General features: G+C 35.6%; 2 protein-coding genes across 2 annotated transcripts in view; both read right to left on the reverse strand.

Moving 5' to 3' along the window:
* The window catches only part of LOC112947345 (LIM zinc-binding domain-containing Nebulette), a 231,760-nt gene that overhangs the window by 70,857 nt on the left and 141,345 nt on the right, over positions 1-19,558 (reverse strand). The window lies entirely within an intron of this gene.
* On the reverse strand, positions 3,285-17,976 carry LOC112947346 (nebulette-like). Its single transcript, XM_026039410.1, has 6 exons — positions 17,800-17,976; positions 11,497-11,635; positions 10,762-10,806; positions 10,594-10,665; positions 5,543-5,647; positions 3,285-3,426 (listed from the first exon to the last, which is right to left on the reverse strand). Exons 2-6 carry the CDS (start codon positions 11,521-11,523, stop codon positions 3,304-3,306), a joined length of 372 nt encoding a protein of 123 aa, XP_025895195.1. The 5' UTR covers positions 11,524-11,635; positions 17,800-17,976; the 3' UTR covers positions 3,285-3,303.

The raw sequence follows: 19,558 nt of genomic DNA on the forward strand, positions 1-19,558 counted from the left end.
AAGAATTACATTAAACAGATAATATGTGATATGATCATAAATTATACAGTAAACTGTATATAGCAAATGTAGCAAAAAATGCTATACTATAATAAAGAAAAATCTGAAAGTTAAGGGATTCTGTTCATAAGTAAGAAAAATACTAAAACTTTCTCTAGAAATATTGCTTAAGATTCAGTTGGCTCATCTTCTTTAAGAAACAGGAGACACTATTGAACACTGACATATAGTTACTGTTTGAGATACTGCAGCACTGCATAAAGGAGAAAATTAAACTGCCTTCAGTTTGGTTTAGATTCTTCTTATCAGATAAGAGAAACAGTGCAATCTCTTCTTCTGGCAGAAATAGAGTGATAAAGCACATTTCTTTTCTTTACTTTATTTCCTCCCCTAGTCATTCTAAATACCTTTATCATGGTTTGTGACACCTTATTAAAAAAAAATGCAAGTAAGAACACAGTGTTGAGACAGGGAAAAAAATGGCACAAAGCTAGCAATGATTTAATTTTTTCTTCAGAAATATTTTCCTTAACAAAATTGCAATTTTTCCAGAAAATGTCCATTTGCTCTCTGGAAAAATCCAAATGATGGCTCACTGTCTAGACTGCTCTTATCCACTACATTTTTTTCTGTTTATAATGAATGACAAAATTGGYGAGAGCTCTGCAGAGGCTGAAGTGGGGAAAGAGAAAGTCTACTCTTTTCTGACTTATAAGTTTTCTGACTTATCCTGAGGACCGCCAGGATGAAAGAATGATAAGGATGAAACCCTTAAGAAAGTTACTTAGAAGGCTACCATCATTTTTGCTACTCAGAGGAAAAAAAAAGAAACATATAGAAGTTGCCTATGTATGTGAAGTTATACRAAGCTTTCTTTTCACTCTACTGTAACAGATTTATGATGTCATATTTTTGTTTCAAAAGATTCATCACTTTTTTGGTCCACATTTCAAGTGAATTTCTTTTCCTCTAGGAATTTATTTGCATTTTTAGGTCATCTCTGCATAAGATATAAAAGAGTAAGAATGTGGGGTTTTGTGTGTTCGCTTGATTTTGTTTGTTTTAATGGAAAAAGACCAGCAGAGGWGGTCTGTCTTTCCTGTCCATCTTCACGAGCTTGAGCATGCATCAACAGAGCAAGTATGGGCAGAAAGCTCCACAGGAAGAGGAGCAGAAGCACCGAYGGGGCCTTGTGGTGCCCTTGGCTTGTGAAGTAGTCCTGTCTGCATCCAATGGCAGGGCAGGGATCAGCTCTACCAGAGGGTATTCGCTCTGGAGAGGGCAGCAATCAGATCCTGTAGGAGGGGCATTATCTCCACAATCCTTTACCAGCAAAGGAACAGGAGCATAGAAAGTTCTTGTGATGGCTGGCAACAAACCCACAAGAACTAGGCCTGGCACCCACATAGCCGCAGTAGGGAGCCAATGGAGTCCATACGTTCTACAGGAAGCAGGACATGCAGACGTGTTTTTTACCTACTTTTGGAAACCAGAATTCATTTAAAAAATCAACTCTGTACGACTGAGAAACAGGCCACAGTCTTGGGTCTCCAGCAGCATTTATGCAAGTGTCAGGGTGCTGGCCAGCCAGCCCTGCACTCGTTCCCCTTCCCTTTGCTGAATTGATGACCTGGAAATTTAATGTCTCAGCTAGGAAGATGCAGTAGATATCCTCCTTGCCATACCCTGACCCAGTTGAAATATGAAATCCTTGTATTAGCTACTGAGGTACCACAGCGATAGGCACAATATGGATTAGATTTGAATACTGCAGAGAAGATTTTCCACTAGAAAATCCCCTAGGATCTCTCTCAAAATAGCATTAAATTCAGCTCCATTGCAACAGTAACTAAAAGTTGGAAAAATGTGTCAGCATATCTTTATGTTTGCTGGTACATTATGATTTATAATGCATTTATTCCTGAGAGAACAGTACAAATTTTACAGGAAGTGCTTCTGCTTTACTGTAACTCCTCCTATGAAACACCAGTCTTTCCCTTTTTTTTTTTTAAACTCAAACACATTGATTTTTAATCTCAGTTCATTATCTTTTCTGCCACATCACCAGCATTAATTAACCTCATTTGTGTAAACTAATGTACAATGTACTCATTTGGAATGAATCCAGGAGTAAATCCTGTGGCAAACTAGTTAAGTAATGTTTTATATATCAACTGTTTTAAAATGTAATACAAGTTTAATTTGCAATTTCTACTGTAATTCTTCTAATCACTCACTTTACAATGAAATGTCTCATTAATGTCATCTCAGCTACATTATCACTTGAGTGTATATATATTTCATTCCAAATTATAAAGAGTAAAATATACATTACGTTATTATATTTGCTTATTACAGCTTTGATTAGCTTTAAATCAAAGCATATTTCTACAAACTGTCTCTAGAATTCAGAGTATTTTTTTCTAAGTATTTTCCCCTGTTTGGAAAAAAAAATGCTGCACTATTCGAATAAATATTGGGATAGAGTCCATAATACAGATTTAGGAATATGCTGATTTCACAGACTTGCTGTATTAAGCTAAAAGTAACTAATACATTTGAGAAAAGCAAAGGGAAGAACTAGAGAAAGATGGAAATGCCTTTGCACAGAAAACAATGRCTTTTGTCAGTTGTTAAGTGTAACGAGTCACAAGAAAAATTTACCATTTCATGCATACTTAACACAATTTCTTGGAAATCAATAGAACCTAAGATTCTACATTAAGGTAATTATTTCCAAGCCTACAGAAGTAGCTACAATTTATTATTTTACTAGCAGTTAGCATGTTTTGCACTATATTCAATACAATTGATTTTATATTTGAAATTCTCTAAATGTTGTTGTGACTGGTCCTATGTGGATTATTAATGACATAAAAATATTTTTACTGTTACCTGTGAGTACCCATAACTTAACACTGTTTTTTTTTCCACTTTGCTTAATTTTTGACTTTTTAAAATCTATTATGTCATCTAACTTGAAGTGGCTAGAGTTGAAGATTTCTCTCCTCTAAACACACAATGGAATGTCATAGAAGTAAGTAATTGCATGCATGGATTTCTACCGGCTTTTGTTGGACTGATGAACAGACTGCCTATTTTTTAAAAATTTTTAACAAACATAATGACTCAGATGCTCAATATTTTAACTGTGAGTTCTTGAAATTATTCTGGTATGCCGATAAACCCCACCTAAGTAACTGACGCAAATCAATGAGGCAGGCAATCAAGCATTTGTTCAAAAGTACTTTTTAGATTGGTAATATTCAGCCATGTAATTAATACCACAATAGTCTTTTTGTTTTAAAACGGCACCTTGCTCTGTAGCTGTGTTAATTCTTTTGCAAATACACTGTCAATTGTGGCTGGCATCTGCTGATACAGTGAGTTGGAAAGGTTTTTCTTAGCAGCTTCTTTGTACTTCACCTACAGGAAAGAAAAAGATGACATGTAATGCAAATGTAACAAAATAGTCATAATACATACTGTTTTTTTCTGATAAGTAAAATGGCATAAAGACTAGCAGAGCTGGGAAAGATCTACTACTGTCTTCTAAGCTTTCAAACAAAAAAAAATCTTTAATAACTTTAATGTAATTTAGATGCATGATGTCTAATTCACAAAACTACATGAAGTACCAGTTAATTAAGTTCAAGGATTTGGAAGAAAGGATTACATAAGCAAGGAGGCTGTTGTTTATTAAATCATTTCCAACTATTTTTTTGTTCTGTTTTTCAAAGTTTTGTACAACGTGAGCAACGAGAAACCAGTATTAAAATATTTTACTGATTAGCATACAATAGCATTTAAATTTAACTGGAAAAAGCACGAGCACTGAAGCTGACATTTTTGTTATCATTTCTACTTTATCTTTTCATATTACATATTCATCTTTAAATTCCCTTTTATTTCTCCTGTGCTTTCTCCAGTGCACAATACTAGCAATTCCTAAACAGCCTGCTGACAGACTAGAATAATGGTTCTAAAGTGAGGGGTTTTTCCTCCAGATCAAAGTTCTTAAAAATTCAAAAACTACAATAATATCAGGTATTACCTTGAAAGTAATAATAAATACTAAATACCTGCAATTATGCTGTCTAAAGTCATTAATTTACTGTATTATTGCTACTACTGTAATACTACTGTTATTAGTACTATTATTAGAGATTAATTCTATATATCAATAATTTGCTAAAGTATATGTTGATGAACTCCTGAATAGAGGGCTCCTTTTCACATCAGTAGACATGCTACCAAGAGACAATTTTGGAAGTATTCAAATTTCACCAAAACAGGCTATGGGACACTAGAGGTCAGTAATTTACCAGATAAACCATCTATCACATTATTGGGTTTAGGTAATGTGTCTAGCCACAAATCATACAGAAGCTGCTTAATATGAAAGATATCTTATTTTTAAAAGTGTGTAATATTCTTGTACGTGTAAATCTTATTMAATTAATGATTAGCATCCTTTCATACATGTAAATGGATTCTATAGATTTGTTCACTATACAGTATTTTTATAAACTATACTATAGTCTCCTTGTGTTTTAGAAATTTCATCATATATATACTATTTGGGAGTTATTCTGTCTCACAAATATGAAGATAAATAGCACAAATATCAGAGGTATTTAGATGTAGATGTACAGCAAACAAATATTATAAATAGATATATCATAGGCAATATATAGAATATATTTAACCTACATAATTCGAGCTAGGGATATTGGAATGTGTTTCGCCAAAGCAAAAAGAAAAGGAGGGGGGCACAAAAAATGAGGCACCAAAAAATTAAGCTTTTCAAAGATCACAAGGACAGAAGAATCAATCAGAACCAATAGCTCCTCCACAAAAGCAATTGTCTGTCAGTTAAAACTCCTAATGCTTTTCTCAGCTATGAAAAATAATAAAAGATGCAACCCAGTGACACCTTGTACCTGAGACATGAAGACCTGGTGGTAAATTGAGCTTTGATATTTCAGAAGATGCCAATTTTGTCACTCCAGCAATATACATACAGAAAGGACTAAAAAGCCCAAAATACATGGATGCACAGGCATTTATGCACAAGGATATAGCACTTACCTGGTCCCTGCTCCAGCTCCCTCACTGATGGTCAAAGTGATAAAAGTTCCTTCTTTGCTCCTGTTTTGTAGCAACGCTACKAATGTTCCACAGCAGAGCAACTACACGCAGGTCTAAGATGCACACCTTGCCATTCCTGACTAACTAACAAGAAATCCTTTTGCTTTAAGTTTATCCAGCTATAAAATGGGACAGCTATTACTTCCCAGAACTGCCCACAAAGTATCATGTAACCCTCAAAGAAAAGTGTTATACCACTCCAAGTTATTAATTAGTTTATGCTGTATGTGGGAGTAATACAGTCCTTTAAATCATTTAATCCTTAAACTGAATTGGTTTTTTTTGGAAGAAGCTCTCCTCCCCCTACTGAAAAAACACCCATCTTCATCTCAAGAGAGTTTTGAGGCAGAATAAGWAGCAAAACAGAATTCTGCAGCCTTTTGGGTCTTACCTCAGAAATAAGAGCACCAAGACTTTTCACATGTTTTAGCTGAGGGGTGTCAGGTACAAATATGCACTTGCCCTTAGATTTTTCAAAGGCTTCCTTATAGTGTRTCTACAAAGAGGAGAAAAAAAGAAGTTTAATTGTTCTTAAAAATAGAAAAGCATACAAAGGCTAGCTTTATTAGAGCTCTTCGACTCATTCTGACTGGATGCTGAAATTCTCTGTACTATGCTGGGTGGCTTGCAAATACCACAGGCTGGATCAAATTAAGCCACATAGGGAAATACATAGTTTTCACACAGGATATCAGGACTATGTGAAAATCACAAAACTCTTTGATATTCAGATGAAAAAGAAAGAATTCTTCTCTATACCTATAGCACACTTTCACCACTGTTCAGAGATGTTCCAATATACCTAAAGAAAGGAGAATTGAAGAAAGCATTTTTGCCTTGATCTCAAAGATAAAATTGTTAAAACAGCTTCTAACCTCAACACTGCAAGAACAGATTCTGTATTTTACTATAGCATAATAAAATTTAAGAATTACATGAATAAATTTATAAGGTCACTGGCTACAAAGCACCCAGATAGCGGCGATACGCACATCTGTCAGAGTCCCTTTAAAAGGCAGCAAATTTTAAATTGAGCCATTTCTAAAGTCCTGTCTATGTACAACAGAAAATTAAGTCTTACTCTTTTTTAAAACAGTACAAAGTCTCAAGCTTTTCCTTGCTCAGTATCAAACAATACTTCTAGCAGTATGCAAGTCCAGTAAGGAGTTATCTAAAAATAATCACATGACTTTTGATGAAGTTTTRTATTAGTAAGATTGTCAAAATGTTTTACAGGTACACCCCATAAGCAGTCAATCTTTTTTACTCACATTTCTTTCTTTGTGAACGGTATTGTTTAGTTCAGTGAAAATTTATTTAGGATTAAGCTTTCCTGATTGTTATCTGCTATATTTTCTCTAACTTCATTTTCATATTCTACCCACTGAAGACTTGCTGACAAGCGCTGGCAGAAGCAATATGATCTGCCTCTGAGCATTACTGAAATATGTCATGTTCATTTTCTTAAATCTTAATGAATATCACCAGTTCTAATTGCCATTACTCAAAAGTGACTTGTAAAATTTATCAGAAAGATGTCAGCTTATGCAGAATCAGCGCTGGGCCTTTCTGATGTAAACTTTTTGTCCACCACAAAAAGAATTAGATAAGGCCAAGTTCTTTTTCAATGGGCAACTATATAACTATCTCACATGGGTGAAACTTTGCTGACCTCATCCTCATCCTGATTTGGGCTACTGAAGCAGAATTTTATTACCAAACCATACTGCCTCCTTTCAGGGACAACATTGTATTTATTATACAGAAGAGGAGGGGAGGGGAAAGAGGAAAAAAAAAAAAAAAAAAAAACCTTTTTCTGGAACACAGGGTACAAAATTACAGTATGACACCACTTTGCCCAGGGCTTCACCAATCTCATGTAGCCTATGTAACCTGTTTGTGTGATGCTGTACCCTTAGGTAATCAAAAGGAATTTGTGACAACAGAAGTTTCAAATTGTATTTTTTTCCATCAATGGATTTTATATGGCAAAAAATAACTTTTTATAATAAAAGTCATCGAACCTGCAGGCTGTGGCTCACTGTGGAGACTCACCTTGCCCACAGCCTGCTTTATTGTTCTGTCTCACAAGGGAATCATCATGGTTTAACAGCCTAATTCAAGTTGTTCTATTGTATTAAGGTATTAATCAAATTTAAATACAGCTCTACTGGAAACCCTCCTCCTAGTATTTTGACATCACTGTGTCAACTATGTTGACAATCATCATGCCAAGATACATTAGAGAACTGCTCTCTCTAGGATCCATTTAAGCTTAGAAAAGCCACAAAAACATCTGAAAGTTTCATCTAGCTCTTATGCCAGACCACAATGGATGTTTTTTTCCATGGATTTCCTACAGATCCCCTTYGCAGACCCCCACTTCTAGGCTTATAATCTTTCACAAGACTTGAAGACCACAGATCCATCTAATACAAAATCCTCCCTCCATGGCCCACAGAAGTCTTGACCGAATTGCATGATCAGGGCAATTTTACAGGATTATTGCCCCTGGGTATTTTCCTAGYCTCCACTGATTTAGACCTGAAAATCCTACCAAGTCAGAGCCTGTGATTCATAATGGTCAGCGCAGAGGAAGAGCTCCATCCTGAAGTGGCAGCCAGCCTATTAGATCAGTGGTAAGGCACTCCATTTCAGTTCCTGACAATGTGCCTCGGTAGCCCCCGCTTTATAACAAAGAAGCCGCAAAATCATGGCATGACAAATGAGGAATAAGATTTGAACTTGATGCTGAGGTGAGGAGACACAGCTGGGCTTCAGACAGGAACAGTTAGATAGCRAGTGGTGCAATTCTTTTGCTAAGGGTGAAAACATGGGTACTACGCAAAACTAAAGTACAGTAGCAATTTCACATGACAGTGTCKTCCTGTTTATTATTATCATAATTTGGTTAATAATCATTAACAATAACTCCTCTCTCTGTTTGACAGTTACACATGCACTAAGGACTCTCGTCACAACTGTTTTTTGAAAAAATATTGCCAATTTAAAGTCAGACCCCAAAGGGTGCCGGGTGAGCACCCTGCCACTGCAGTATCTTTAGCCCGGAGCTCTCACGCCACTGCATTGTGACAGGGGCCTGTGCTGACAGCTCCACAGGCAGAGAAGGACAATCACCTCGTCTTGCAGCCAGCAAGGACACAGGCTGCTGCCACAAGGTCACCTTAGGGTAAAACTGCAAGACCCATAACTATTGTGCACATAAAACTTACAGATATGTACTAGTAATACATCTACACGAACAAGGAGTCTGGGCAAGACTCCTGCAAGAAAGCATAGAAGAAGCCTAGAAGTTCCAAACATGGATGAGCCAACAATTCAATAGGAAATATGCAAACACTTTGCAGTTTATTGACCTCCACAATTTACAAAAAATGCAGGGAGAGGAAAGAGATATTCATAAGAAATTCCAATTATAGTAAAATAAAAAACTATGGGAGACAAAAATAATTAAAAAAGAATAAATCAATCCCTGAATTATACTCATATTCTATTAGAACCAATGGAAAAAAGACAACTACTGATTACAGTGGATGCTGGGTAAGTTACCAAAATGGGTCCCATTTTAAAACAGAGAGTCTTCTTTGAAATTAAATTGGTTCTGAACCATCAAATATTACTACTGCTTTGAAAGCATTAATGACACTATGCCATTACGCTTTACATATCTCGGTGAAAAATCTGACACACTTGCAGGCTAAATGCACRACAAGCTTTCAACAAAATCTCCCATCTCTGAACCATTATAGGCTTCAGGAACCTGGTTTAACTTATTCACCTTAGCCTCAAGCCTCTGCAGAAAATCAGAGAAAAGAYAGCCACTCCATTTATCAGCTAATTAACAGCCACAGCCAACATTACTCCTAATGGGTACACAGCTCTGTTAACAGTTCCTTTTCAAATAAAGCAAATATTTCTTCAGCATTTTTCAGGGATTTTTGCCTTTACGGTAACCATATTTAAAAACAAATTGAATGGAAGCAGTAAATACATATCAGGTCAGGCTGGTGTTCCGTTTTCATTTTGGCAGGCGTTTGGCGTTCCGTTTTCATAAATTGTCAGGCACTTATTGTGTCACATGCCATTTATATCCCAAAGAATGCTGGAAAAACGTCAATAACTTCTACCACTTCCTAAAATAGCTTGAGATTACGAGAGCACCATCTTTGTAGCTTCTCACAAGGGTCTATCCAATTTCCAGCAGTCATCCCAAGAAGATAAAASTATTACAAGATGGCCTATGGAAAAGAGGAAGCTTTGACCTTGTCAAGTCACACTTGCAGTCCAGCACTGTAACGCCTAAGCATCCCAGATACTGTCATCCTGGCACTTATCTCTCCTTTCTATGCCCTGTTAATGAATTTGTACCCTGCATGTAGATCTGTATTCATTATTATCACAAAAAAAAAACAAAACCTCATTCACCTTAAACAGTAATATCCCGAATGTAAATATCATATTACAACACAACATAAAGCATCTCTCACGTTTCCATTTCCCTTGAAAATAGACTAATTAAAGCAAGTCACCCTCTGCTTTGTAAGGTCTTCTCAACTACAAGTTGCTATCCTCAATAAACTATGAAGGAGAACTGTCAGTCTAATTCCAATTYACATGGCAAAGCTACTTTTCAGAAACACGTTTCCAGAAGAACACAGAAATAAACATCAACCAAGCTAAATTTGATGCTGTTGCATTGAAGCAATAGGATCTCCTCCAGTTTAAATATCTCAGACCAGGCCTGAGATATTTATATAATGTTTAGACTTGATCTACAACTCTGAAAGCTATACAAATTATTGAATTCAATTACTGCTAAATAATTGTAGAGATATCTTCACATTACAATGAATTTTTCTGATGAGCCCAATAGTACACTGAGCAGTTTTGAACTTCTATCACCATAGCAAGTGAACTTCACCCATAAACAGATTGACAAATATTAATCAAAGTTCATCTATTTGATTTTGATCCTCCCTTCTCACAGCTATGCATACTGGTGCCCAGTTGTTTTAGTCAATAGAACTCATAGGAAAAGGCTATAACTAAGCATTTTCCTTGTTAGATCAGCAAATAAATAAATAATCTCATGGGAGACACCCTCTCATTTTTAAAGCAGATCCRCTGTGCCAGTATCATACTGTGAGACGGGCATTTCGGAACCTCCTCCTTTCCAGTGCCTGTAAGCACCAGTGCTTCACAGTGCCCTAGCTCCTGGAGAAGCTTATGCTGCTAAGGTTGATGACTTCAGGAAGCAGGCAGCACTTCTCTTCAGTTTGTTCTGCTATTTGAGCTTTCATGTGGCACACACAGCATTGTACATGTCTGAATATATACATATATATGGCAAATGTACACACATRGTAAACACAGGCGCTGAAAAAGAAATGCAAATGCTAGGGTGCAGTCACTATCACTTACATCACTTATTATTTCAGTGCATTTTCGGGCAAGTTCTACATTTCTGTCCTCAATAACAGGCTTGGGGAAGACCTAYAAAAGAGAGAGAATCATTCCAGAGTTATTCTTCTAAAGCAGCAAGAAGGGAAAGAAATAAATATTTTTCAAAGCTATAGCTTTTTCACTCACCTTTTCTTCCTCCTCTCCCTCCTCATTTTCATTCTCCATGAAATCCTGAGTAACAGATAATTGCATTTTAATACTTAAGAGAACACAAGAATAAAATCTGTAAAAGATTCAGTGCTGTAGGAAACGGCCCAGATTTTACTCTACAGCATGCCTGGAATCAATGCTTCATTTGTGTCCTCCYCTGTACTTAACTTTACCAAGGCTCCTTCCTTATTTAGGCAGCACTTGACAGTCTTTATCTGAACTGTGTGAGTGAACTGAAAGACATTGCAGATGGCCTTGCTAGCTATCAGTCTCAACAGAGCTAATGCTTCTTACTGATAAAACAAAATTAAATGACCTATCATTTAATGTCAACTATTTTTAAACATCTAAGAACATATTTAATTAAAATACTGTGATTCAGTAAATTCAAAAAGCAAGTAATTCACAACCTTACAAAAAGGAACACAGATTCTGAGGTTATGGGAAAACTACCTAGTTCTAAAATTTAAGGCATCGCAGATTCCAGAACTAGTTATCACAAAACTTTATTTAGCTGGTCCAATGATAGAGCTTGTTGATTAAAAAACACTCCTATAGTTTTCCAGTATATAGAACTTTTAGCATATTTTTCAGAGAATACATTTTTCCCATGAAAGATATAAAATTCCTCAAGTGCTCTGCATATTAGATTAACTGAAGTGGAAATCTATGCATCCACAAACACATATGTATATCCACGTATTTACTCACATATGTATTTTCATTCACCGATAACATTATGAACTTGTAGATTCAAAATAAATCTTCATCTGCATGAAGTCATTCATTTCAGCTGCAATGAAACTCAAATATCCTTTTGCCAATGGATGTAGTGTCACAATGTTTGCTTCTGTAAAACAAGCAAGGATGTACTATTATAGAACCAGTTGGTTTAAGCAGCATTTGAATATGATTTTTCTTTCCTAATTGTAGCATGCCTAATTCTCATTTTATAGAGGTCATGATTTTAAATATCATCACGCAGAGTAATTCACCGCTACAGAGAATTTTTTCCCTGACTGCAAATCTCTAGGGTAGTAGATTTCCTTTTGGAGTYTGTATCTATGAGAAAGATATAAGGAATGTGTACTCTTAAAAAAAGAACTCTTTAAGGACTATTAATTACTTCTGTCCAAACAAAATGTCCCTAGAGCTCTTTTAAAAAGATACATTTCCTTTGAAAAATAACTCTTCAAAGAGAGAAAAATATAATTCAGTGACATAAATAAAAGTCCAGAAATTTGAAAGAAATTTTAAGAAAAATGGCATGAACAGATTTCAACCATAATAATCAGGAAACAATTCCCTACACGTTCATAGCACAGAAAGTTTCAAGGCTTTTCATTCCACTCTTTCAAACATAAGCTCCTAAGAGTCCGGTTTCGATAGGCATTGCTGATGTTTAGGTTGAAACCTGGAAGTTTGGTTTCCACCAGATTCAACCAGGATTACCTATAATTTACACTAACTACTTGTGGAGCTTAAAATGTCGTATCCTTGTTTAGTCTTTTAAGGTAGGTATTCATAATAGCACGTCATTTCTGAGGACCATGATGATAGCAAATGTATTCCAAAGAACCCACACAAGACTTGAAGGACCACATATCAAAAATGCCACACAAAGACATAGTATCAAGGCTTGAATTTGGGGGTTTTGTGATATTGCCAATTCTGTATTCTTCCATGGTGTTTTTCCTTTCTCTCATACATTTAATACATTTAGTAGGTGGAGAGATTGAAAAAAATGGGTATGAAAGTAGAAAAGAATAGCTTGCAAAAATTGATAAATAAGCAGAWTTTTTTTCCCACTGAAAGTCAGATACAGCAGTCGACCATAACACAAACTTATTCAGTATGGCAAGGTTGCTCTATTTAGACCACACAGCTGTGTCCACACCTGGCCACCTCCCTGCCACRTCCTTGCTCCTCTATAAGACAGTCTCTTAAGAAATGCATTTGGGAGACGTTAGCCCAGAGAGTTAAACTGCCTTGTCTCATCTTGGCCAGGTACACCAGCAATTTAGCAGTTAGCAAAGTCCTGTCACTGAACAAAAAATTCTGTAGACCTGCCTGGCATAGTCCCAAATGGCCTCATCAGACCTGCAAAATCCACAAGTAGCTCTGAGCTAAAAGAGCTTCTCTACCACTTCACTGAACAGCATTAACTGTGTTTGTATTAGAAAGGGAACCAGAAAGGGTCSTCAAACTTATACAGCAGAGTTCTTCATGGGGTACCTGAAAACAGCTTSCAAGTTAAGGTCATTTCAACAGGAAAAATCTTTCAAGCACTGTAAGAGCTGTAGGCTGTGAACATTGCATTGCTTTGCAATGCTGGACTGAAACTTAGCAAGACCAGAAGCTTTAATTGCTTTAAAAAGATTGCTTTAATGCTTTAACCAGCCTGCTTCCACCGAGTTCAAAATCAACCCACGGACTTCCTTGAAATGACAACATTAGTTTCTGTTCTCACTGGACAGATATACACATCACAATCAATTCAACACGACACAGCTGGTGGTCTCTCTTCAAAAAGCACAGAGGGAACTGGTAAGCACTGAGATTCAATTACTTCACATTTTGAGAAAGATCTATCAGACTGGAAGTTACTAGCAATGCTGCACAAGGAAGTTCATAGTCAGGCTATCAGCATCACAATCACAAACAGAAAGAAAGCGAGGGTTGCTAAACTGTCAAATTTAATCTTCCTYGAAGATGAAATATCAATTAACATTAACAAAAGAAATTTGAGAGATGGTTCTATTTATAGGAAAAGTTTAACTGTAAGCCTGTATATGACAAATCACAAGCAGATCACAAAATATTTATCAGCAACACTTCAAATCCTGCAAATATTTTATGCCTGTAAGTTATGATTTTTCAATCGATGAAAATTCTTCCATAAAGATTTTGGTTTAAATTAATGAGTTGAAATAGCATTTTTAATGAGGCAAATGAGATGCTAGGACATTAATGTGCAAATCCCCAAAAATCTAACAGATTTCCAATGCCTTATATACCACAAATACAGATTTATTCTGATCCAATGAATGCTTACTGAGAAGAGAGTCTAAGCTAATAAACTCTTATTATATGTTWCCTTAGCTGCAGTCAGTAATGATATATTGAAATAGGCCAACACTGGGCCTAAATAGCCCTAAAACTTTCCACCTGGTAAAGTACGTAAACATGTTCAAATGAAAAAAATAAGTTTCATTTGCCTGATGATATTCATAACCTCCTGCTATCATATTTTCTAAATGGATTATAGAGTTTCACTTATTTCTCTTAATTTTTCATTTGCCAAGAAATTATATTCTAAACAACACAGGACATTTGATTCCTTCCTTCCTTCCTCCCCTGCTCCCAACTTTAACCAGAAAACTTAAAAACCTGCTTCATGCTTATTATAATGCTTCACGATTGCAATCTTACAGCTGTATTCACAAAYTCATGCATCTGGAACTCAGACTAGAAGCACCCATATCAGACTACACTGCAACTCTTCAACCAATGGTACATAATGTAGCTATAGCATTTCTTGCCCAGTATCGTAAAACTCATTTCACTTGAATCCAGTGGCCAAGCAGGTTGGGAAGTTCACCAGAGCTAATGGTTTTGGGCATATCCATTCAGGCTTTCAAGTGCTCAGGAGGTCTTAATAATGAACAGCCAAGATAACTATTCCAATTACCCACACAGCTGGAGCTCTCATTGCCATCAGTGGAGTTTGCGTTAACAGATTTCAAATAACTACACAATGGTAGTCACCTACAGCTGGTGGAGAGCAGTACACACTTGAGCTATCTCCCTCCACCTCATGGCTTAATTTCACCCTCTTAAGGTCTGCCTTTAGCAGCTTATTCCCAGTAAATGGGAGACAACTGCATAGATGATGGATAAAAATGAAATTATCAGCTGACTGGATTACCCTGAGAGTTCCATAAAAGCTAAATCTCATTCAGCAGAAAATGGTTTGAACTGGGAATTTAAGACTGTTCTCTTAGAATGCCTTAAAATAGAGAAAATGTTTAGATAATACAGCAAAGATTTTCACTCAAGATCTTCATTATATCCAAATCTAAATTCTACAGAGGAAGAAAAAAATGTATAAGAAGAATTTGGAGATTTAATCTTGTTATAAATCTCGGCAAAAAACTATCAATAATTGCAGGCAAAACATATGAAACCAGCAGTGACAAACAAGTTTTATTTTGCATCAGTAAATCCCCCAAAGTTAAAGATATTCCTTTTTTTTTCTTCTTCTTCTTCTTTTTTCTTCAGTGATTACATATCAAAATACAGCCTAAGGTAATTTGACATATTAGAAATACATATATGACTTATACGAAGATTTGCTTGCTTTATTGTATATATTTTCTTAGCCATATAGACTGGGCATGTATTGCTATGAGAAATTTTTCTTGGGGCATTATTTAGAATTCAATTGCCTGAACTGTTAGAATCTAATGGAGCAGGAAGAGAAAATTAGATCTTCCTTATAAATTTAATTTCACTTTTAATGAACGCCACCAGGCTATAACCCTCACTTAGTCACTTAACAGCACCAATAAATGCTCTTCTTCTAAAAACTAAAGCCACAATTTATGGTATTTGCATTTAAGTGGACTTCTTCTTCTTTTTGTTTAGGGGTGTGGTTTTTTTTTTTTTTTTTTTTTTTCCACTTCTTGAGTTTTGAAAGACCTAGTACTGTACTCTAAAAGGAAAAACACAGGAATACACACCTTTAAACACATTTTTAAAGTTCTGAAACATTTCATGTTACTACAGTTCTCAAGCAAATTCAATTTTATATCAAACTCCTATGGACAGCTAACACTGCAGCAAAACCTATGTTCCTCATTCACAGCTATTTAAAAATCACAGCTTTTACATTACAGAATAGGCTTCAGAAAAATCCACAGAACATAAAAAAGAATGTTCCTCAGATTTGAAAAATAACAAATAGGAGAGTAAAAGAAACTTAACACATTTGATGAAACAGAAAACACTTGTTCAATGATGAAAAGTATTATTCTAATAACTCCATTTCTTTTTAATCAAGACAATTACAAATCAAACTAATTGACAGAAAAAAGTGTATGTTGAAGATCTTCAGTCACAAAAGATCACAAATAAAACTCTAATTGTGTGAAACATACAACACCTTATTATCCTTAATACTATTGATTGATGAAGAGTCCACATTTGGCGAGAAATATTTTTTCCCCATATAGTGAGTTGTGACATCTGCAAAATTTAAGTAATAAAACAGACATTGCACATACTTTGTGTTCAGCAGAGTTTAAATCTGGATTGTCAAATCAGGCTTCCCTGTTTACCTACTGTTCCATGAATGATGGATTAAGACAACTGTACTATTATATATTAACTCAAATACATTGCTAAATTCAAAATCACATTCAGAAAACATCTAGAGTTTACAAGAGATAGAATTAAGAGTGTCTGACATATAGCTCATTCCTTCCAAAAAGCTACTGTGTTAAAATAATCTGCTTGAAAACAGTAAATACTATTTTTGAAGTCTTCATATTAGGCTGCAAYGAATTTGGAAATAAAACTGTAATAACCCTGTATTGAAAAGAACCTTGTAACGAAGAACCTTGTACTAAGTGCTCTCTGGACAGCTTAAACCTGTAATTGAGTTTGTGGTTGTTATTCAGGAGAGCAACTTACTAGTTCTTAAGCATTGGTCTACAGTGTTGAAGAAAATACACCAGAAATATAATAGCTGGTAATAATAAGGCAGGGGAATGTTAGATCCTCACATACACTCTGTTTAACAAGGATGTACATAAGTTTCCATGACAACAGTGACAAGATAATAAAAACACTTTCTTCCATCATCCACTGAAAATACATTTCCTCATATACCATTGATGAAGTGGCAAGCATCTAATTTAGAAATGCTGCCACACRGTAACATTTTTATATTCAGAGAAGCGCACACAGTATTTTTTAGGGATTTAATCAAATATCTGACGCAGAATACCRTGTTTCATGATCTGGGAATTCTTTGGCCTCTTAAATTACATAAAACTTTAAAATTTTACAACTAAACTAAATGCAATCACTAAAACACAAGCTAATTGCTTTCTTTTCACACAGAAAACATTTGCATACATACAAAAGAGAAGCTGACCTAGCATCATTGAAAAAAAACAGTGAAGACTGAACAAAACATCTTTAAGAGAAACGATTTTAAAACTGAATGCAAACTTGAATGCAAACCTGATCAGGCCTAAAGAAGRGGTTCTGTGCCTGAAAATTCATGGGATTTTTAACATTTACAACTTAGTCAATCTAGCACAATACATGACCTAACCTGGTAAATCTCATATCGTTTATGTTAAAAGAACATCATTCTAGACCAAATACTACTAATATAAACATAGGAAATATGGGGAACTAAGAATATTAGTATGGATCATGATTCATAGTGATTTTATTAATGCTTTGTTTTTAAGTTCTTTAAGAAATTCTTCATTCTTTAAAAAATAACAAAATTTACTCAAAGAAGTTCAGCTTTTTATAGCATCATCAAAATTACTGTTAGCCTTTGTTGTTTTCTTCAAATTATACCAGATGCAAATTTGCCATTTCCTGCTTCAGCTGCTATACAAGTTCCTGGACCTTATTACCTTGTGAAAGGTAATTCCACTGAAATTATTGGAATTTAAACTCYGGATTTAACTACACACTGATACTTTTAAGTGAGCATATATCTCAATTTATAAAGTAGTATCATCAAATTTCTTTAAAAAAAAAAATTCTCATTTACACATAATACTGTAGGAAAAAAAATCCTAAAAATTCATACTAAACATTAATTTCATATAACAATACATTTAAGTTACCATACTGAATTGCACCTGTTCATATCCAAGAGTACAACACCAAGAGATCAACCCCAGGTGAAACAACCCAGCGAGTACCTTCTGAGAACAGAAAGGTCAAAGAAATAACATAGCAAGTGTTTTCCACACTACAAATTACCCTAAAATATTATCTTGGTGCTAAACCTCTTGTTGCTGTTGGTAACAGTGAAGAACAGTAAGTACTTTACACTCACACAGCTTCTTAGGGATAAGGTTTTAAAGAATTTTATAAATACATGGCTAGAGCCTTTGATGGGGAGAATATGGTCAGAGGGTAAGCTGAGCTAAGTCCTCTCCCTATCCTCAGGCAACTGAGGACTAAGCTGGGGTCAGGCATAAGTAAGACCAGCCGTAGGTTGCTCTAAYTTAGGCCAGCTGAAAAACTTCCTCCAGATCCCGCTGCTGACTCGCAGCTGCTYGACAAACACGGTAGAGCCAAAGGTTTGGGAGGAGCTTTTGGGAGGTGACTTTGCTCTGAAAACAAGCAGCCTTAATTTTCTTTAGAACAGCTGGAATTTTGCAAAGAGAATTCAGACCCCATTAAACAGCCACCCTGCTGGGATGCTTCTTGCTCTATATCTGAAGGTGTGTGACCCTCCTACAATCCCGTTTTACAAGGTGGAGAACACAGGGCCAAGAAGTAAAGTGGCATCTTCACAGGAAGAAAAGAAGCCCAAGGCAAATCCAGACTTCAGGACTCCTAGCCTCACAGTTCCAATGCTGAAATCACAGCGTTTCTTAGCAATATTATTTTCAGGTTCTTTTTCAGCTATATTCCTGTCAAGGCATTTCCAGTAAAAAGTAGATCTAAACCTACAGCACCAAAGATGTTTTTTTCTAGAACATTTTGATCTCTGTTAAGCAACTCCTACGGTTAATGTATCTTACAAATTAAGACAGAAAAAAAGGTGAGAGAGGACAGAGTATAGAGCATTCTTTAATTCAGAACCTTGTAATAAACAATACCTAGTAAATGACTGGGGTAACAGAGTTAAAATAACAGTGTAGGTATTTGTTGTGCAAATTAATTTTATGGGTGTTGGGTTACAGGTAGTAACTATTTAGCACTAAAAAAACTGCAGATAGTATGGTATAACATCTCTCTCTCTCTCTCTCTGTTCTCTTTGCATGACCAAGTTTCAGAAAAGTTCTCTTCTTGCTTTCTGAAGCTTAAATTAAAGCTATGCTAAGATGATTTTATATTGTATTAGAAAGAATGGATGATATTAAAAGCAAACATGAAGTCTAGGTGGATACAGCTCTATTTAAAATACATTTTTTGTAAATATTTATTCTTTTTTTTTTAAACATACACAAACCATCACCAGAGAATTAATTTATGTTAGGGCCTAAGGCCTAGCTTTGAAGAGCTTTTAGTCTTTTTTTTTATCTTTCTGATGATCTCATGGGAAGCCTGAGCCTGCCTTTCAGCAAAAAAAACCCTCCAAAGCCGTAGGCTGCCTCTAGAAGAATGATATTTGCCTTCAGGTCTGTGGTAAATGTATTTTGGCAGCTTTACACTACAGCTAAAGAAATTTCTTAATCTCAATATGCAATAATAATAATCTGTAATACAAAACTGTAAACCCTGGGGGCAGGAAATGTCTAATCTTTTCTTTAAAATATTGGAACTCTGTACATCTAACGATGAACTGAATTACAAAAAAAAAATAATAATATCAGAACAAAAATCAAGGTAATCCCAGATCAGCCTTAAGGTCAATAGAAAGCTTTATCTTGTTATTCACCAGTGCTAGACAGACACCAAATACCTGACGAAGTCAGAGAGGGGATCTTGGTGGGATATAAGCATCAGGAAGATGAGGAAGCTCCTGGAAGGAGGATGCAAACCCCAAAACAACCCATAGCAGATGTGC

Source organism: Nothoprocta perdicaria, unplaced genomic scaffold, assembly GCF_003342845.1.
Source record: "Nothoprocta perdicaria isolate Ctin4 unplaced genomic scaffold, notPer1 scaffold_23, whole genome shotgun sequence".
Lineage (NCBI taxonomy): Eukaryota > Metazoa > Chordata > Aves > Tinamiformes > Tinamidae > Nothoprocta > Nothoprocta perdicaria.